Source organism: Nicotiana tabacum, chromosome 17, assembly GCF_000715075.1.
Source record: "Nicotiana tabacum cultivar K326 chromosome 17, ASM71507v2, whole genome shotgun sequence".
Classification (NCBI taxonomy): domain Eukaryota; kingdom Viridiplantae; phylum Streptophyta; class Magnoliopsida; order Solanales; family Solanaceae; genus Nicotiana; species Nicotiana tabacum.
In genome coordinates, this window is record NC_134096.1 from 130,807,487 (window position 1) to 130,829,084 (window position 21,598).

At 37.3% G+C, this 21,598-nt stretch overlaps 1 protein-coding gene across 2 annotated transcripts; it reads left to right on the plus strand.

Moving 5' to 3' along the window:
* The first annotated feature begins 999 nt into the window (after nucleotides 1-999).
* Nucleotides 1,000-20,651, plus strand: LOC107784108 (vacuolar protein sorting-associated protein 54, chloroplastic). Of its 2 annotated transcripts, XM_075235093.1 has the most exons (20): nucleotides 1,000-2,036; nucleotides 4,554-4,616; nucleotides 4,983-5,062; nucleotides 5,863-5,980; nucleotides 7,387-7,461; nucleotides 8,208-8,364; nucleotides 8,598-8,686; nucleotides 10,931-11,187; nucleotides 11,765-11,936; nucleotides 12,036-12,119; nucleotides 12,201-12,464; nucleotides 12,534-12,619; nucleotides 13,004-13,157; nucleotides 13,728-13,809; nucleotides 15,318-15,397; nucleotides 16,441-16,602; nucleotides 17,622-17,689; nucleotides 18,466-18,546; nucleotides 19,585-19,824; nucleotides 20,321-20,651. In XM_075235093.1, exons 1-19 carry the CDS (start codon nucleotides 1,245-1,247, stop codon nucleotides 19,715-19,717), a joined length of 2,997 nt encoding a protein of 998 aa, XP_075091194.1. In that variant the 5' UTR covers nucleotides 1,000-1,244; the 3' UTR covers nucleotides 19,718-19,824; nucleotides 20,321-20,651. The 2 variants fall into 2 exon arrangements, with proteins under 2 accessions (XP_075091194.1, XP_075091193.1); XM_075235092.1 differs by having other exon boundaries at nucleotides 12,201-12,619.
* The last annotated feature ends 947 nt before the right edge of the window (nucleotides 20,652-21,598 follow it).

A 21,598-nucleotide genomic window follows, 5' to 3' on the forward strand; every position in this document is an offset into this window, starting at 1 on the left:
TTATATTGTTTCAAACCAAAAACGAAGTTAAAGTTATATATTGATGTTCAATTTTCAATATAATGAACCAAACACCCGATTTAAAAAAAGGAATACATTACTAATCCTTGTGTAATTTATTTCTATACCAAACAACTTATGGCACCAAAATATTTGTCACCTTTTGATTACTAAATATAAATGTGAAGAGCCTTGAGAGAGTTAAGGCAACATATATTTGCTTGTAAATCGCAGTTAGTACATATTGACTTGTAATAAACGGGACATAAAAATTCATTTACCGATAGCAACTTGTAAATCGCATTTAGTCTTTGGGACTCGTATGTGAATGCGACTTGTAAATCACATTTGTAAATCGTATTTATTGAGCGTGACTTAAAATATATATACTTAATTGGACTTGTAAACTCCATTTATAGAATGTGACTTGAAAACTAAGATTTGCTAAATGTGACTTGTAAATCACATTTAGTAATGCAGACATAAAATCGAATTTAGTGCATAGGGCTTAAACATCGCAGTTAGTGAATGCAACTTATAAATTATAGTTATTGAAGGCGAGCTATAAATCGGAATTACCGAATACAAGTTATAAATTGAACTCGCAAATGCGAATTATAAATCATAATTATGAATGAGACTTATAAATCAAAATAGAGTAATGCACCTTACAAAGAGCAAGATGAAGACTACTTATACATCGCAATCTAGATACCACTTATAAATTATAATTATTGAATGGAATACTGAATTGGACTTATGTCGCAATAGCTGAATGCGGGATATAAATCGCTGAATGCGATTTATAAATAAATCGCAATACTTGAATGCAACTTATAAATCGCAAATTAGAATGCGACTTATAAATCGTATGATAGAATTCGATATATTAAATGGCAATATCATAATTCGACTTATTAAATCACAATTTTTGAATGCTGGCAATCCTGAATGCGACTTATAATTTTTTTTATTTCAAAATGTGAATCCGGTTTGTTTGCGTCTTATTTCGTAGTTTTCACTTTCCCATTGGCCCCCGGTTGCTGTTGGCACTTTCCTTCACTATCTTGCAGAGAGCGCAAGATCCACCTCCATCTCTCTCACCTTTGGCCTCAACACAACTCCTAATTCTCTTCGCTTGTTTATCTCTTTCTGCCTTTCTTTTGAGTATCACCACACACTTTCACACTACAATTACACACACACGCATATGGTCCTGAGATCTTCTTTAGAGAGAAATAATAATGGATTCACAGCCTTCCCGTTCTCCGGGAAGGTTCGAACCCAGTCCTACTAACATCACCAGTAATATTCCATTCTTAACCAAATCAAATTCCGATACCAGCAGCAGCGCCCATAATACCCAAAGCTTAGCTTCAATTCTTAACAACCCACATGCCGGAAAATCCGACGGGTTTTGGTGGTGGTCCACGTCACCTTCTCTTCCTACACCCGACTTCCTCCCTCTATCCACCCTATCCAAACCCGGATCCAATATCCGGCAGTCCGACTTTCAATCCTACCTCTCACCAATTTCCGACCCGTACGTCCGTTTCCACGACATTCAACAGCACACGAGATTCGAGTCTCTGGATGATCAAAATGACCAAAATGCTCTCGTTGCTTGCTTAAAGGAAGTCCCCGCGCTATACTTTAAAGAGGATTTTGAGTTAGAGGATGGTGCAACGTTCAAAGCTGCCTGCCCGTTTAGGACCATTGCTGAAAATTCGGCTATGCAGGAGAAGCTGTCACAGTATTTGGATGTAGTGGAATTGCACTTGGTGAGGGAGATTTCGTTGCGTTCCAGTTCATTTTTCGAGGCTCAAGGGCAGTTAGAGGATTTGAATTCGAAGATTGTTGAAGGGTGTGATAGGATAAGGGAATTGAAGGAGACTATAAGCCTCTTGGATGACAATTTGGTGGGGTCTGCTAGAAAGGTACAGGAGTTGAATGTACGGAGGAGGGAGTTGATTTCACTACAGGACAAGTTGAAGCTTATACTATATGTTGATCAAGCTCTATCAACTCTCAAGTTGGTATGTACTGATCCTTAATATTTTTTCCCACTATTATGTATATCTTATGTTGGTTTCTGTCTAAATTCTGTGAACTAAATGGTATAAGAACTTGGGGAACATTTGTTGGAATTACTATGAATTAAGTAAGGAATGCGAATAGACCCAAATACAGCAGAAGTTTAGAGCGAAGTTGTTGCAACTCATGCTTTGTGACAAAATTAGCTGGATATACGAGGCTGATAGAAATAGGTATTGAATGGAATCGTTGTTTTGCTTTGTTATAGAAGATACTACGGGATCTTGAAAAGCTGAGATGACGGTGTAATCACAGCAAGCAAGTTATTAGGTCTTATTTTTCAATAACCACCCGGTAGAAAAGTTAAGGAGTCTTGTGGCAATTTGAATTCTTATGATGGTGATAACTTCAGTCTAGTCAGCTATTTTTGGAATTAAATGTCCTTAGGATGAGAAAGTAGATCGAGTAATATATGGAAGAGAGCTAAGATCGGAAAGATTGGATTTTTATGTAAAATCTTGTAACTTTTGAACCCTGGTCCTATTTGAGTATTTTTTTTCTGGATGAAATGGCCCTAGAGTATTTAGGCAGACACATTTAGTTCATTTTGATGTCTTTTCCACAATAGTATATAAGACTATACAAAACCCTGTTCTTTCATTTTACGATCAAGAGGAATATTGCCTACTTAGTACCCTATTTCTTAGCTTAATCAATACAATTCTTTTGAGAAGCCGGGTAGAATGATAATACAGTGATAAGCACCAAATGGGTGCTCATTCCTTGGACGATTATATTGAAATGCTTGATCAGTCAATAATAATTGGAAGGGTGGAGCAAAGGCGACTTATAGATGGAAGAACAATAAAAAGGTCTTTAACACATGTGCTAAGACCTCAAATATTTTCCACCTCACCAACTGGAATGATCCCAAATGTTCTGAGATTGATCTTTAAACCCGACTCCACTTGGAATTAGGGGTGGGCGTTGGTCGGTTCGGTCGGTTATTATGAAAGTACGGTTCGGTTTATCGGTTTTCGGTTTTGTAATATTAATAACCAAATCAAACCAAAGTATTTACGGTTCGGTGCGGTTTTTTCAAAGTTCGGTTCGGTTATTTCCGGTTTAGTTTTTCGGTTATTAACGGTTCAAGATTTTTATATCTTGGATTTACTTCCGGTGGTCATAAACTTCCAGTGGTTTTTGCATAATATAAAAACTGGGCAGTGGTCATAAACTTCCAGTGGTTTTTGCATAATATAAAAACTGGGCAGTGGGCATAACATTGTAGCATCCAAACATGAACAAAATAACTATTAACCTTTCAAGTCCACTGGCAACATGAACAAAATAACAATTAACTTCTGGCAGCCCACTAGCTGGATTTCACAATATAACAATTAACCTTTCAAGTCCAAACAAGCTAGCAATATACGAATCGCTGGATTTCACAAACAAGCTAACCTTTCAAGTCCAAACAGAACACAACAGCTACTGAAGTAGCAAAATACCGCACAGTTCAGCAGTGGCAACTGCAAAATAGTCCAAAACAGTTTAACACAGCTGGACTCATTCCATTAACACTCCAGAAAAGAAACAGAAAATTGCTCAGAGATTAATGAAACCCGTCAAGTCCATGTTCCTATTTAACAAAATAACGTAGCATAGAAAGGGATCAATAGAAGAAAGTTACATGCTGACTTTAACTTAGCGGAATAATCAACACAAGAAATTTCCACCAAAATCGAATGAGCTGAGGAACAAAGGAAGAAAAATGAAAAGGAACTCAGAACTCAGAAAAAGTCGCACTAACCTGAGAAAGAAGGATGAGCGACGAGCTGAGGAAGAAGGCGTCACAGTCGAGCTGAGGAAGAAGGCAGCAGTCGCACAGAGGTGAGAGGACTAGAGGAACCCTAAATCTAATTTTTGATTTAAGTTTGGGAACGTATTAGTAAGACTAAGTCTTAGGTTTGGATAAATTGGGTGGGCTTCAAATGGGTATTGGACTATTGGGCTTCAGCCTTCAGATGGGTAATAAATTTTGGACTCTCAAAAGAACCCGTATGGTCAAACCTATTTTTCTCAACTAATACCCAAAATTTCGGTTTTTCGGTTTAACCGAACACCGAAACACCAAAACCGTAAACCGCACCGAAAAACCGAAATTTAACAATTTAAAAACCGTGCACCGACCGAATAACCGAAACCGAAAAACCGAAATTCACGGTTCGGCCGGTATTATGCCCACCCCTACTAGTTAGAACAATGTCAAAAGTGGTCTTAGATACTCCAACAGAGCCCTTTCCGCATCACAAAACACTAGAGTGTCGTTAGTGATTGGTAGTAGGTACTTGTTTATGTCGGGTAGCTGGGTTTACCAAGATGTGATCTGCCTAGATAATCACGAGGAACTTAATTTTCTTACTGCAATTATTGATTTTTCAAAATTTATCCTTCATATTGACAAGTCACTGGTTATTGAATTGTATTGATCTGACACATTCACATATTTTATACAGCTTGTTGCATCTGCAGATTGTGCTGGAGCTTTAGATGTTATAGATGATTTACAAAATTTATTGGTATGTTATAAAAGTCTTATAATTTCTCCGCTCATTTTTTAATTTTTAGTTCCTTCTAGCCTTTTAACACCACCTGACTAGTTTTTACCTTGATCAACCTCTGTGCTCATTGAGGCTAAACCTGTCACCATCCTTCTTCTGTAACTTGAAGTTGGAATATATTGAACTTCTTTGTGATTTAGTTGGGTAATATTTTTTTCTTTTGGATAAATAGATATTTGTTTAATATGCTTCAATTTTTATTCTTGGCTTCAATGAAAAATATTTTGTACAACTATGTGGATTGTCTGTTGTAAAAGTCTATTAGATGAAGCTGTTATGACCATTGTACTAACTGCAGTGTCAATGCTAATCTATGCTTAACAGGATGGAGATGAGTTAGCTGGTCTACATTGTTTCCGTCATGTTCGAGACCAGTTAGCCGCTTCGATTGATTCCATTAACAGGTTAGACTACGCAGATAGGATTTTTGTCTAGGATCACTCACATTATTGCAAGAATGATATTGCTTTTAAGGTGTTTGAGTTTTGATAATGCTAAATGAATTAAAGCTTTAGCATAGTTTCCATTTGCTTTAGCAAATCGTGATGGCTTATGTTTGCTAATATCTTTAGCGGTTTTGCCTCCGTTTCTGACTTAGTTGGATCAAGGATAACAACTAGAACAAACTATTATCCCAGTTGTATTATGGAGTGACCAAACTAGTTGTTTTTTTGTTTTCTTTGCACAAAGGAGCAACCAAAATTTCCTGTTTGCGTGTTGCGCAAGGGAGTAACCAAACCTTCCAGTTAGCATGGATGATTGTTTGGGTTTCGTGGATAATTTTCTCGTATGATACTTATTTTGTACTGCTTGAGTTTTATACAGGGGTACAAACCGTTTTCCATCAATAAATCTTTCTGGTATAGAAAAATAAGTACTTGAACTTATGTTTATGTTTTCATTCTTTAGTTTGTGTGTATATAATTCACACAACTGGTAACATGTAAGATTTATCTGATCAGCTAAGATACCATATATTTGGGCATAGCCATCCAGTGCGCTAGCTTGTTGCTAGTTTATTCCACTCTATTGATTGCAAGTTCTATTTCCACGTTTTGGCAGCAAAATATTACCATTCTACTTAAACAAGTATTTTGTATTTGCTTAATAAATCCTTGGAACCAAGGATCTATATTACCACTGTTTTTTCAAAGTAAACTTTAGTATATATTGGTATTGTTACTTACCGGATCCATTCTTGTAGCATTCTTTCAGCAGAATTTATGCGTATATCTATACACGAAACTGGCGACGTGGATGCTTCAATTACATCAGAATTTAAAGTGCGGGCGACAATTTCCATGAATGGAGAAGGCCATGAAGTAAGCATGTTTTTCTATACTTGTATATTGATGTACTTGGTCTTAGATAATATATGTCAAATTGAGAAACTTTCTGCACTTTTGGTAGAAGATAGTGGCCCTAGACAGTTTAGATGAAAAACAGTTTTAGAACTGTATATCTCCTGTTGAAAAATGATGATTGGAACACAATATTGAGTTTAAAATTTAGAAGTTTTTTTTGGGTACTGGTACTTTGTTATTCTCTTCCTACAGCAGTAGGAGGTTTTCTTGAAAAGGTTTACTGGAATTTACCAAGTAGCAAGTACCTTTGCAAGCCCTTGAAATGTGAAGGAATGTATCTGATTATCAGAAACAGAAAAAGAAAGAAAGAAATGTGAAGGTATCTGTGTAGTTTCACATATTTTCAAAGTGTCTTTTATAAAGCCCCTGTCCACTGTAACAGACGAAAACCCTATTTTAACCTTACGATGCCTACAAAATTATGATTTGCAAAAGAATGTATAGGAATACAGCCATCAAATCCTGAGATAATTCCTTATTTGTCGAGGTGCGCGCAAGCTGCCACAATCACCACTGTTATAAAAATTAAAAGTGTTCCCTAGATGTCTTTGCCAACACCAACTTCAGTAATTCCCTTTTGCTGCAAATTTCCTTTCTTTTTGACGAGTTTAGTTACCTTCCATCTGCTGGATCCTTCAAAGTAATGCTTATTTTCGACTTCAATTCCCTTCCTGAAACAAAAGAAGAAAAATGAGCTATCAATTAGGGCAGGAGGGGATAAGAGACTTGTACTGCTTGAAGTAGGCCATTTCCATTCACGTGGAGGGAGGTGGACAGGTCATCAGTAACTAAGGATGACATCTCTAAAGCTAAAAATAAGAAAGCAGCTTCAATGCCTGATAACCTGCTTATCATCAAAGGCTCGTGGTTTAATACACTTAAGTAATGCTCTGAGTTCTACCACCATATTGTTTTGTGAAAAACATTAAAGTAACACATAATCTCTGCTATCTGTTTTGCATAGATGTGACTTGTGGCACTTGTCTGGTGTGGACGTTCTCCTGTTAGTGGTATCTGTCCTATTAGGTTCATGGGTTTTGAAGGTCTAGGAAGATGACGGGTGATCTACGTGCCTGAATCTTTCAAGTTGTATCTTCTTCTGGTTGACCTTGCAGTATATACTTTTCTGCTGATATGGTAATAAGTTCCATGCTTGATTCTAAATGTAATCTATGTATTTCCTGTTGCTCGTGTTCTAATTGTTGGGGGAATTTCTTTCCTCTCCCTTTCATATCACCCTTTAGTTCACTGTGCCTATGAAGTGCATCTTGTCATGTGCATGCTTAGTGTAGCAATATCTTTATGGCTAGTCATCGTGCAACTCGATGACCAATCGTCTGAACATGGACATTGATGTATTGCAGGTTAAATTGGATGAAGAAGAAACCTCCAATTTGCGAGACCGGCTACTTCCTTTTGTTATTGGGTTACTGAGAACCGTGAGTATCTCTGTTTTGTTACTGAGTAACAATTGTTACACACCTGTCTTGTAAAATGTTGGTGGCATAATGATTTTCTATGGGTAGTAAATAATGATTGCTCACTGCCATATCATGATCATGATCATGCTCCTTGTCAAGTAAACAAGACAACGCACCTACGAAAAGATGCAGAATCACGCTGTCTTATAGTTAGGTGAACAAAACTATTCGAGCTAAATATGTGTAGCTTAGGATGGGATTATACTCTAAAGTGTAAATAAAAAAATGAATGATTTCAAGAGCTGAATTATCGAGCCTACACATGTCATTATCCAAATAGAGCAATATCTTGTCAAGAGAATTTGGCTTGGCACTGATTTTATACCAAATTCTTCAGTTTTGTGTGTATACGATTTGATGTAATGAGCTGGCCATGGTTTAATCACTTATAGCAGTGCTACAATGCTAAATAGAGTATGTGGGGCCAAGAGGAGATCTATTATGTGGAAACAGGTGTTGGCGAAGATAGGCTTATTTGATTATTTAAATACTTTAGTTTAGAAGAGAATAATGCAGGTGGAAGACTGACTAAACATCTGCTCCATCCAGCTGCAAAATTATGCAAATGAAACAAACTCTAATCTGGGTTGTTTTGTAGCTATAAAGTCTATGGATATTGTTTCTTTGAGCATTTTTCTAAGTGTTTGGAAGTTACTTGATGTTTGTACTGAAACATTTGTTCATGGTTCACTTTTGATATCCAGGCAAAACTCCCTGCGGTATTGAGAATATATCGTGACACTCTTACGGCTGATATGAAAACTGCCATTAAGATGGCAGTTGAAGAAATGCTACGGGTGCTTGGTGCCCAACCTATGGATTCAAATTTTGTTGCAGGAGAGCGAGCAGTTGATGCTGATGGTGGGTTTACATCATTAAGTTCATCTCATTTTCATAAGAAAATGCTTCAGATGCAAATGAATTTGGTGTGCAATAGATTGGTTCTTTCTTCTTCTTCCCTTTTCTTGTAATTAGAAAATAGAGGTCTGTAAAAGATGGGAAAGAATTGGTGATGCAATTTCATCGTTCATGCAAAAGGGTGAGCTGGCTGATTTCATGCTATGGTTTCTGATATCACGTATATGCTGATGCAGGTGGAGGCTCATCCCTTGCCAGTAGATTGAGAAGCCTGTCGCCTGAAAGTTTTGTTCATCTTTTGAAGGCTGTTTTCCTGATAGTGCAGGTAATGTGTACCTCAACAAATTCAATATTATTTTGTTGGTTCTCTGTTGAAGATTGATTTGGTGGATGCACATGAACTAGATGCTATGTTAGATTTCCTCTGTTCATTATAGAAATGGTAAAGGACCGTTTTTTGCCCCTCTTTGTGATGTATATATCCAGCACACACTTGGTGCCGGACATCTCTTCCATACTAATCACTAACGAAGGATATTTGGTGGGGCACTAACATTTTTCTATTAAAAGGTGTTTAGTTTGTCACCGATAAAAAAAAAGTGTTTAGTTTGTCGTGAAATGTTGAACAAAGTTTGGGAGAGGGTGGTAGAACTGTGAGGGTAAGGAGGACGGTGTCTATTTCAGACAACCAGTTCGGGTTCTACTACGGAAGCTATACACCTTATTAGGAGACTGGTGGAACAGTATAGGGAGAGGAAGAAGGATCTGCACATGGTGTTTATTGATCTGGAGAAAGCGTATGACAAGGTTCCTAGAGAAGTTCTCTGGAGATGCTTGGAGGCTAAAGGTGTGCCGCTTGCCCACATTAGGGCGATTAAGGACATGTATGGTGGGGCTAAGACTCAGGTTAGGACAGTGGGAGGCGACTCAGAGCATTTTTCGGTTGTTATGGGGTTTCACCAAGGGTCTGCGCACAACTCATTCCTATTTGCCCTGGTGATGGATGCACTGACACACCATATTCAAGGGGAGGTGCCATGGTTGCCCTGGTGATGGATGCACTGACACACCATATTTAAGGGGATGTGCCATGGTGTATGTTATTTGTTGATGACATAGTTCTGATTGATGAGACGCGAGGCGGCGTCAACTAGAGGCTGGAGGTTTGGAGACAGGCTCTTGAGTCTAAGGGTTTCAAGTTGAGCACGACTAAGACGGAATACCTAGAGTGCAAGTTCAGCGTCGAGCCGACGGAAGCGGGATTGGACGTGAGGCTTGATTCTCAGGTCATACCCAAGAGGGGCAGTTTCATGTACCTTGGGTCGATTATACAGGGGAATAGGGAGATCGACGAGGATGTCACACACCGTATAGGGGTGGGGCGGATGAAGTGGAGGTTAGCGTCTGGAGTCCTGTGTGACAAGAAAGTGCCACCGATACTCAGGTAAGTTTTATAGAGCGGTGGTTAGACCGGCCATGTTGTATGGGGTTGAGTGTTGGCCAGTAAGAACTCACATATCCAGAAGATGAAAGTAGCAGAGACGAGGATGTTTAGGTGGATGTGCGGGCACACTAAGATGTATAAGATTAGAAATGCAGATATTCGTGTGAAGGCGGGCGTGGGCCCCATGGATGACAAGTTGCGGGAAGCTAGGTTCAGATGGTTCGGGCACGTTCAGAGGAGAAGCCCAAATGCCCCGGTGAGGAGGTGTGAGCGGCTGGCTTTGGTGGGTACGAGGAGAGGTAGAGGGCGGCCTAAGAAGTATTGGGGAGAGGTGATCAGGCAGGACATGGCGTGGCTTCAGATTATCGAGGACATGGCCCTAGACAAGAAGTTGTGGAGGTCGAGCATTAAGGTTGTAGGTTAGGAGGTAGTTGGGCATATTTCTACGGCGCACCAGAGTGAGGCTAGTCTGTTAGGATTTAGTCTTAGACTGCTAGTGGTTAGTGTTGAGTTCTCACTACTCTTTCGTTCCTCTTAGTGCCGGGCTTTATCTACTGGTTATTGTTTTGTTCTTCAGCTATTTCCTGGTTCTTGTGATGTTGTTATTTTTTTCTATGGTTTTTATTGATGGTACTGATATATTGCCTCTTTTCGTCTTCCTGAGCGGAAGGTCTTTGGAAACAGTCTCTCTACCCCTCGGGGTAGGGGTAAGGTCCGTGTACACACTACCCTCCCCAAACCCCAGGGTCATCGTTGTTGTTGTAAAGACACCAATCATTACTACTTCAGTGGTACCTACTTGCTGTGGGGTGTGAGTACTTACTGTTTTCATCTATCACTATCATGACTGTCCACAACTCTCCACCAGTGTCAGAGCTGCAAACGCAGAGTTTTGCTAAGCACCAGAACTGATGATAGAACATATATTCCATGGGAAATGTTGCATACATAACCAAAAGGAGATAGTATTGGTCAGGAATCCTGGTTGTTTTGAATATTTTGTTACCCATCCTTACTGCAGCGGTCTGGAAAAGTGCTTTGTGTAAAATTGTCTTAGTGATTTCTGTCTTTGTTCCATCTAATTTTGGTATGATATAACTTGATTTTGTCTTTTAGTGAATGCAGGCACACTTAGCACAGGCATCCGAAGTTAAAAAAGCCATTGAGTGGATTTTGTGCCATCTTGATGGCCATTATGCTGCTGACTCAGTTGCTGCTGCAATTGCACTTGGAGCAGCGGCTTCAGAAACAGCTCATGAAACAGATGATCAGGTGAATTCCTTGCTGCAACTTTCTGTGAAGAGGAACTCTGCCAAGGCTTCTTCTATTCATGGGAAGGGAAATGATGGTACAACGACATCGACTTTATCTAGAAATTTCAGGTTATTCACATTCCTATTGCTTTTTCAATTTTGTCTTTTGGGTTTCTCTTTATTTACCAGAAATCTAGTGTCATTGTGTAAAATATTCCCTTCAGAGTTGATGTGGTATAGACAGTGTTTGTACTACAAGTTCTGCAGCAAGGTGGTTTTCATTACTTTTTTACAAGCCCATGTTGGTAAAACATCAGGACTATTCTGAAAAACATATTAGGTGATTGACGAGAGACTGTCTGTACTGGGTGCAATTTTTTGCATGGGGTTAGAGGAGTAGAGGCAGTGCTGAGTTTTAGGTGTTTTACTTTTTCTAACTTGACTAGAAAAGATCTTTATCTGGTTGGGCTCTTTAAGTGGTTGGTTTAAAGCGGCTGCATAGCAAGATTATTTGAATCTTGATTGCTGGTTTCTATAATTGCATTTTAGAGCTTTTACTAAAAGTGGAAAAAAGTTTCACATTCTACTCTGTAAAAGGCGAAATGCTCTGTCCTATGTTTCAATTGTTGGCTTCTATTTATAGGGTCTGCTCAAGTTTTATTCAAAAAATTTCCAGATGTTCATCCCACTATTTTTTCTTTGACAGAGCTGATGTATTGAGAGAGAATGCAGAAGCTGTTTTTGCAGCTTGTGATGCTTCTCATGGCAGATGGGCAAAGGTCCTCGGAGTGCGTGCTCCTATCCACCCTAGATTGAGGTTGCAGGAGTTTCTAAATATATATAACATCACTCAAGAATTTATAACTGCCACTGAGAAGGTGAAAGGCTCCGTTTTTTTTGGGGGTAAAATACATACCGTACTGGTTGTGTATCTGTATTTCAGTTGTACTGATGCCCTGTTTTGCCAATATATATAGATTGGTGGAAGATTAGGTTATAGTATTCGTGGAACACTGCAATCACAGGCCAAGGCCTTTATTGATTTCCAACACGAATCCAGGGTTAGCTTGTTCACCAGTTGAGCATTATCTGTGTCATTGCGTCTTGCCTTCACAGACTAAATGTATTGCTGGTTGATTCAGATGGCAAAGATGCGGGCCATTCTTGACCAGGAAAATTGGGCTGAGATTGATGTCCCTGAGGAGTTTCAGGCAATTGTCACATCACTGTTCTGCTCAGAATCTGAGACCCGTGAACTTGCTGATGAGGTTTCAGCTGATATTGCACCAAGCAGCCCCGAGATGGCCCTGGGCAGCGATGGTTCCCCTATGACAGAATCTGGACTTCAAAAGATATCACAAAATACACAGCACACTGATTCTATTCCATCAGATAGCACTGCACAGGTTAGTTCTTCACGATTCAGCTTGCAAACTGAAAGTACTAATGCTGATTTTGAAGCTAATTCTTCTCAGATTAATGAAACTAACTCAAGAGAGCGTGGAAGATCTTCTCCTAAGCTGATTTTCTTCAGAGGCATTGGGTATCATATGGTGAACTGGTCAGTAATTCCTTTTAACTTGTTAAAGTCATCTGTTCTTTTTTGGTAGAGGTGGCACTCTCAGACTTTTTTTATTCATTTCTTAACTGTTGTTTTCTCTCAATCCCTTCTCTTCTCCGTCGTTGGTGTTTCGGTTGCTGGAGTACCTAGAACTACTGGTTTAAAGCTAGTTCTTATGTAAATTTTCCTTGGTTGTCTCGACATGTTGCATTTTCTTTTCCCTAATCAGAAAAGAAAACTTATCACATAGCATGACTTCTTAATCCTGTTTGGTGCTCTTTCATGCGACTTTGCCAAGAGTGCTGGATTGTCCTTCCTATTTTTTTCCTTTTCTTACATTAAAATACACCCTTCAAAGATGACAATTCTCCTGTTGCGTTTCAGCGGCTTGATTTTGGTAAAGATGTTATCGGAATATATTGATATGAATAATAGTTTGCCGGGCCTATCTTCGGAAGTAGTTCACCGTGTTGTCGAAATCCTGAAGTTGTTCAATACAAGGACTTGTCAGCTTGTCCTGGGTGCTGGAGCGATGCAGGTCTGTGTTGGTTATCTTAATTATATTTTCTCTGGCTTATAATTTTTTTGTGTACACAGTATTTTTTATTTTTTGACAAAAGATTAGTACCAAATATGTTCTTGATTTGAATCCCGCCTTTACCCCACACAGTGTAGAAGTTTAACCTTCCTTATCCCTAAGTACTGGACTAGATATGTTCTGATCCTCCTTTTACTAGTCATCATCCAAATACCCTGGACTATGCGGTGAGAAAGGAGGTGAAAGAAATGCTAGAAGACGATTGGGTTTTTCATTTCCATATTTGTGGACTGCAATTGTTGGAATAATTGGGTTCTTTGAGGTGATAAACTTGCCAGAAAATGTATGTGGTAGATGTTTGGCCATTAAAAGATTTATTCTTCTGAAATCATTGTCAAGGATTGGAAGGCAACTGTAATTATATTTTATAGTTTACTATTGATCTGAAATTGATGTTTTGGTGCATTTTTTACTGACTATTTTACCCCACTTTACTCTCTCCACTAACATTATTTCCCTCGTCAATGGTGTATGCAATATCATTATTTTTAATTGAGATAAGTTGTACAGGTGTCAGGTTTGAAGTCTATTACTTCTAAACACTTGGCCTTGGCAAGTCAAGTCATCAGTTTCACATACACCATAATTCCCGGTATGTAAGGATGATAAAGCTATCTGTTATGGAGTGTCTTAATTCTTTGGCTTGGCCGTTTATCCAATTCCTAGTCTACTATTGCATTTCATCCTTTATTGTATTCATGCTTGGACATTCTTCCTTCATGTAACTCCATGTTAAGGTTACTATTTGTGTAGTTTTCAACCTATTGTCCAAGTTTTAGAACTCAAAGGGAAAATCATGTGATGATATTGTGCTAATTGACGAAACCAGCAAGAGTGTCAACCAAAAGCTTGAACTATGAGGAGCACTCTAACGAATAAGGGGTTTAAAATAAGTAGAAGAAAACTGCATATATACACTGCAAGCTTAGTCAACATAAGAAGAATGATGTTAAGGTGGGATTAGATGGAATTCCATCTCAAAAGGTGGGATTAGATGGAATTGTGGTGCCTAAGTGTAAAGTTTATAGATAGGTTCTATATTCTAGGGAATAGGATGATATGAAGATGTTACACTTAGAATCAAAGTAGGATGTTTGAAATGGAGAAGTGTTATCAAGGTGTTGCGTGATAGAATGATACATATCAAAGTGAAAGGCAAGTTCTATAGAGCAGTTATAAGAACTGCAATGTTATATGGGAGTGAATGATGGACCGCGAAAGTTCAACATACCAAGATGAGTGTCGCTGAGATGCACATGCTAAGATTCATGGGCGGTCAAGATTCGAAAAGGCCACATTGAGCAGAAGGTACAAGTAGCAAAATGGTTTGGTCATGTCCTACGTTGACATCAAGATGCACCGTCTATAGGTGCGAAAGCGAAATTATGGCGAATGAAGGTGTTAAAAGAAGACGAAGTAGACCCAAAATAACATGGAAGGAAGCTGTATCGAAAAACCTACCGTCTCTTGGAATCCATGCAAACCTAGCGAAAAATAAGGCACAATGTAAGAAAAAGAACTATAATAGGCAATACATATTAGTTGGGACTATGTTTTAGTCACATTAGTGCATTTACTTTAGGTCTTATGTTTTCTAGGAGTCTTTAGCCCTATCTAAGATTTATATTCCAGTAGAAAATATAGAGAACTTCTATTACTTAATATTTTAATTTTATTATAATATGAATTAATATGAGTTTAAATGGAGCGGCTTGGTTAGTAAGGTTTCATATAGCCAACCGCAACTTGCTTAGGATTGAGGCATAGTTCTTGTTGTAATATAGGAAGGACATTGCAGGTCTTATAACTGCTCTATAGAACTTGCCTTTCACTTTGATATGTATCATTCTATCACACAACACCTTGATAGCACTTCTCCATTTCAAACATCCTACTTTGATTCTAAGTGTAACATCTTCATATAAACCATTTTCATTAACTAATAAACTAAATTTGTTGATATAGCGTGGGCATAAGGAGCCTTCACATAACAAATCTCATCATACTCATCAATGAAAATGGGCCAGAAGTATCTTAATGTAAATACCTTGTGATTTTAAAATTCCACTTTTTCCTGACAAGTTTTGTATTTGTTAAAAGAAATCAAGAGGATTCTGTTCTTAAAAGTGCCTGAGACACGCAAGGGACTTCTGATTCTGGAGGTTGATCGTGTAGCACAGGTATTGGAAATCTTAAATGCTATTGTTGGTGCATTTTGCTTAAATCCGCTTCTAACAAAATGAATAATTTTCTTTTCTTGGTCTATTTCATGTGATTCTTTATTTTCTTCCGTGAAGCATTCTCTTTTTCAAAATAGGGTTTTTCCTCCCTGCCTGTGTACGTATCTGTTTTTTATGCTATGCATTTTCTTTACGCCAGTACTCACAAGACGTGTTGTGATGAAAGGAACAAAAACATTCATATTGGGGAATCTTATGAGAGATCACTATATTGATGTCTCCTAATTGACCATATCGAGTTACAACTGTTATAAGATTAGCTGGAAGCCGAAAACTGGATAAGAAGTTCAGGATCTCTTGCACTATCTTCAGTGGCACTTGAATACCAAGTGGAGAGAGATGGCTGTGATTAGTTTCTTCCTTGGGTATTTATCACATGAATGCATCTTACAAGCCCTCGTGACTTATGAATCTGTAAATGCAAAAGTTTAGAATGAAATGAAGGATTATGTGGCCCTTCTATTGTTAAAATTCAGGCTTGGAGTATGTTTTGCCAAATGCTATTTCCTTATATTGCAATATATGGCCAACAACGAAAAGTGCTTAGAAACATTAGTTGCAGCTTTGACCTCAAAAGCATTCAGCCTTGGAGTAGCCTGCTTATATAATAGGATGTAACTAATCCTTAGCAAAATAATAGAATGTAATTAATAATGTAATGTTTTGCTTCTAATAACCATAGGCTTCCTTTTATCCCCAATCATGCATTTTTCCAGTAATAATACATGCCATTTTTCATATTTACAGTTTCTTGTATTTCATGAATTTTATTTCCCTCACATGGCAATTGCATTTTGCCCTTTCTCATTCTTACAGTATAATCATAGAAGACTGTTGTTTGCTAGTTCTTTATATAAAGCCAATCAATATTACATAGTATTGCCCAGTCAAAAACGTTTGGTGCTGAGATTATTGGACTTTCATAATCCAAGGTTTTGCTAAGGAAATGTTGTTTTAACTCTAGATCTTTTCATGAAATATAGGACTATAAAGTGCATCGAGATGAGATACACTCGAAACTGGTACAGATAATGAGGGAAAGGTTGCTGGTCCACCTCCGTGGGTTGCCACAGATTGTTGAGAGTTGGAAGAGGCCAGAAGATAGTGACACACAGCCAAGTCAATTTGCCCGTTCCATTAATAAGGTACAAGCTATAAGTAGTGAGCCTGAGTCTTGCTCCCCATTTTTGTTCCTTTTCTTCCTTGTGTTTGTGTCCTAAAATGAGAAAAGGGATGGGATGAGGGTGGGTTTGTCACATCTGAACCACCTTTAATTGGCATTTAATGGTCGTCCAATGTCAATTTGCGACTTTATTTTCGGGAAATCTAAAATGCTGAAAATGCTCTCGAAAAATATTTAACTGGATCAATAATTAAGCTACATAGTCATACGAGCGTCATTGAGAAAGATACAAGATAGCTTAAGAATCAGATCTTCCAGTCTATCTAACAACACAAAATTGCACCAAAGAATTTCTTCCTTGGACCAAAATGGCCTATCAAATTCTTCTAACTTATGTATCGGTTCTCTCTTTAAGTGCTATCCTATTTCTTTCCTTCCATATATATTAACCATATGAGATCCTGCTTGTATACAGGAGAATTTTCCAATTCTTAATAAAATAATCAACCTTATAAAAAAACGTAGAGGCGCGGTGTGCAATTTGTCATGCTTTACTTCAGCCCTTCTTAATTGTAAAACATGCGGGCTTGCCAAGCGTCAGTTATAATTGACCTGAAATATTAACGACGACAAGTTCGAACCCTTGTTGCTGAGTTTGTCAACTAATTCCAGAGATGATATTTCTCTGATACATGATGCAATGGTTTAACATATGCAAGTATAGAGGATTGGATCTCTTTTGTTGAGATCTATATTTTGGTGTAGGTTCTCTTTGTCTTGGTATACGGCTTGTACACGGGGTTAGTCCCCAATTGTTCATAAAATTATTTACCTTATCAAAAAAAAAATGCAAGTTTGCTCCCATTTTCAATTGTTTCTCTTGATGTTCCCATTTTGGCCTGGAGGTTATGTTTTACTTCGGTTCTCTGTTTAGTTGTTGGATGCAAATTACTTTCTTTTGTTGTTTCCTATGGCAGAGCTTTTTCCAAATTTTATCTGGAACTTGTATCAAACTGATTTGCATTCTTAATCTGTTTGAAGGAAGTTGGCCTTCTTCAACGTGTCTTATCTCGAACCCTGCATGAGTTAGATGTTCAAGCTATTTTCAGGTGAACATTTAAACTTTCTCCTGAATATGTCCGCGGCAGAGCATGAAAGAGCTTTGTCTTTTTGGGGAACTTGAATCAATTCTTGTTGCAGCATCAATGTTCTTTGCTTTCTTCAATTTTCAACTGTAATATATTTATTTGCTTAACACCCCATACCTTTAGGCTTTAGTTTTATCTTTGTATCTGATATATTTCCTCCGTCCCATTTTACGTGTTGATGTTTGACTGGGCACGATGTTTAGGAATGATAAAGATTTTTGAAACTTATGGTCTAAAACAAGCCATAGATATTTGTGTTTGTATAAATGATCTCATTAAGGATAAAATGGGAAGTTTAGAGTTCAATTGTTTCCAAGGATAGAAAAGTGTCATTCTTTTTGAGACAAAACTAAAAAGGAAAGAGTATCACCTAAAATGGGACATAGGCAGTAACTCTTTTTGATGTCTTACATTGTTGTTGCTATTATTATATTTGTTGCTATGATTATTATTATTATATTTTGTTTGTTATTATTATTATTTTTATTATATTTGTTGTTATTATCATTTGTTTTATAAGATAAATAATTTCATTGATGTGATCATCATTTTATGTCATAATGATCATCATTTTATTTCATAAGGTTGTCATTGTTTTTGTATCATTGGGAATACTGTACTTGTATATTGGGTGTTGGGATGAAATAATTTTTCTGTTATAACCCTTGCTTTAATTAACATGTGGTATATTAGTTCTTGCTTTTTTTGGTCCGCTAAAATGAATGTGATACTTGCAGGCAAGTGGTTGCTATCTTCCATTCTCAAATTTCAGAAGCATTTTTGCACTTGGATATTAGCATTCCACAAGCTAAAAAAAGGTATGGCTTCGTTTTAGTGTATAATATGTGAACATATTTTGCTCATTTACATAATGTACGGCAGTATCATTCGATGAGTTGTTATTTTCTTTTCCGAAGAGCTAATTTATTCATTGTTTTCAACTTGCCTTAGTTCTTAGTTGTCTTATCAAAATAACTAGTTCCTAGAATGCCTACATAATGTACTGTATTACATGAAAGTTCTTTAACCTAAGATACATCATACAAGGGGCGAGTAAGAGCACCAGAGCATCAACTTAACATGATGTCATCCAGATAATGGTCTGGAGAGTCTGTGTATATGTGTGCATGCATGTGCGCTTACAAAGTGGTGTTTTAAAGTATCTGACTGTAGCCAAGTAGCTAGGTGCATAAAATCTATTGAAACTATGTTCCTCGCCGTTTTATATATTACTTAAAGGTTATATTGGAGAATAGATTAGTGCAATTAATATAAGGCAATATAGAGAATTTTGAACAGAAGTAGTAGAAGAAGAGGCATTACAAACTCAAGAAGCATGAAAAAGAAGACAACAACAATGAGGATTTTGAATACGTGTAGAGGATCCTAGTAGTCAGTAGTCGCATAGCAAAATGCCTATTTTTATCCTCCTTTTTCTTTTGTTTTCTAAATCTTATTCAAACAATCAATCGCTTCTGGTTAGATTACTTTGCGCCTCCCTATCTAAAGTGCTTTCATTTCATGGAACTGCATTGCTTAACACATGAGATGATAACCTCTTGACTTGTATTACACTGTCGCTTTACAAAGTGATGAGTTTTAATTGCACAAATATATCCTAGAGGTGAAGGCTGATAAGTTTCTTTTTTGCGGGTTCTTTTTTCTTCTTGTGTTTTACATTCGTTTCTTTATTTGTTATTTGTTTACGAGTATTAAAGTCTCTATCCTCACAAGGTAAGGGTAAGGTCTGCGTACACACTACCCTCCCCAAACCCCACGGTGTGGGATAATACTGGGTATGTTGTTGTTGTTGTTGTTGTTGTTTATGAGTATTAACTTGTTTTCTCTTGCAACAGAATGTATCGCGATGTTCAGCATATTCTTGGATGTATCAGATCATTGCCTTCAGATAGCAAATCCAGTCCTCCTAATTGGGGGCAACTTGATGAATTTGTGGCAAAAAATTTTGGCGAGGAAGTTGGCCAATAGCCTTGTAAAGTAGCCCATATTTTGTAAAGATCAAATAGGTTTGATTTGACGGAGGCCATCTGACAATGCATGAAGACTATGCATCAGCATTGTATAATTGACTTGAGGCAAGTCTGGATTTACCAAAATTTTTATATGCATCAAACTGAAGCTGCATAAACTAGTGATAATGCAAGTTTGGAAACTACTACCATTGTGTGATACAATGGAGGTATTTTTGTCTCTATTACAAACTGTACCATGAGGGTAGATAAGTCTAGCAAACTTTGTTGTGGAAAATATGTTTATGAATCTTTAGCAATCATGGATGCCATAAATTACAGAAGTTCATTGGTTGGAGGCTTCTCCCAAAAATATATTTCATTGTTCTTGTTTTTATCTTCACATGTCATCCGAGTTTTCTTGTTTTACCTTCATATGAGACCTGAATTTCGGTATGAAAGTTGCTAAGTAATATAATCTTGTACGTGTTCAATTTTCTCAAGTACTGGCATTTATAATCCCTAAAGTTAGAATGTCTAAGATCTATGTTCCTTTTCTTAAGATAAATATCATTTGGAAGTTTATCTTGTTGGTTAATCTCATATTCTTGATATTTTGCAGATGTGCAGTCTACCAGGGGGGGAATGAAGTTTTGAGGAGAGGAGTCCAAAACAATAACTTATAATTGTCATACAAAATTTTTGTGATCGACTAGATGCTTGAATTTCATTATGATTGTATTCTTTCGCCCTGGAAATTAGAAATCCTTCTTCCTTTCTTTTGTTTTATGGTTTTAGAGGAAAAAAGCATTATCTTTCCCAAAAGGGTAAGCATTTTTCTGTAGTAGATATGGTAGTGTATACTAATGAAAGCAACTGTATGTACCAATGCCTTAAACTCCAGTACCTTCTCCTGTATCAATATCAAATATCATAGAGAATGTTCTTGTTCTCGTTCTCCTTTCCTGATGAGAATAGATTGATTCTGGGCTCCTTTGTTTTCCCCTTGTTGCTCATTTATTTTGAGTTTGCTAATTGAATCCTTTTAGTAACGAGTCTTACTGGATTACATTTTAGATTGCATCAGTCTCCTCTTAAGTGTAGAGGAGATGATATCCTATTACCAGTTAGAATTTGTATAGAAGAAAATGATTCTATAAAGATTTATTGTGTTTTACAGATCTATCTCCTGTGTTATATTTTTTAGGCTCTCGTGTGAGGACCATAGAGTTCTCGCCCACTCAACTGAGGAAATGCTGGTTCCTTGTAAAGTCAATTTTTGGCTTCTGTACTGGAGAATTTTTTTTTTTTTTTTTTTTTTGCAGCATATGGCCTATTTTGAGGCCACTCTTTATATTTTGTTCTTAAAATTTAGTAATATATCCTCCAGCTCGCATCCACTTTTTTCTCTTATAGCTTAAAAAAAAGTCTTCGTAGCTTACCCTCGTCCCCACATCACCTCTCCTAAGTTCAGAGACATTCAATTGAGCACTTCACAATTTCACATCAAATTCGCAGCTCCTCTCTTCTTTCATTCTCTTTTTCTTTTCCTTCTCTCCTTAAAATAGTGAGTTTTTCTTTTGAGGTCCTTATTAGTGTTGCACTTTGGTAAACTTAATTTCTAATGCTCCATATCAAGGGATAAGGGGTCTTTTTGGACCTTTTCTCCAAAATGAAGAGTCAAACTTTGTTTATGTTATAGTATCATGTAAAAATTACACTTTTGAAAAGTTAAAGGAGCTTGTAATCAATCTTGTATCAAATATAGCCTTATAGATTGTATAAAGCTCTTCGCTGATAAAATCCTTAGGTACAGCTCCTCAATAGGACTAAATTATGGGTCAGCCCCAAATAAGTTAGAATCGGCTATATATATATCTTTATCGATCATATTTTTTAT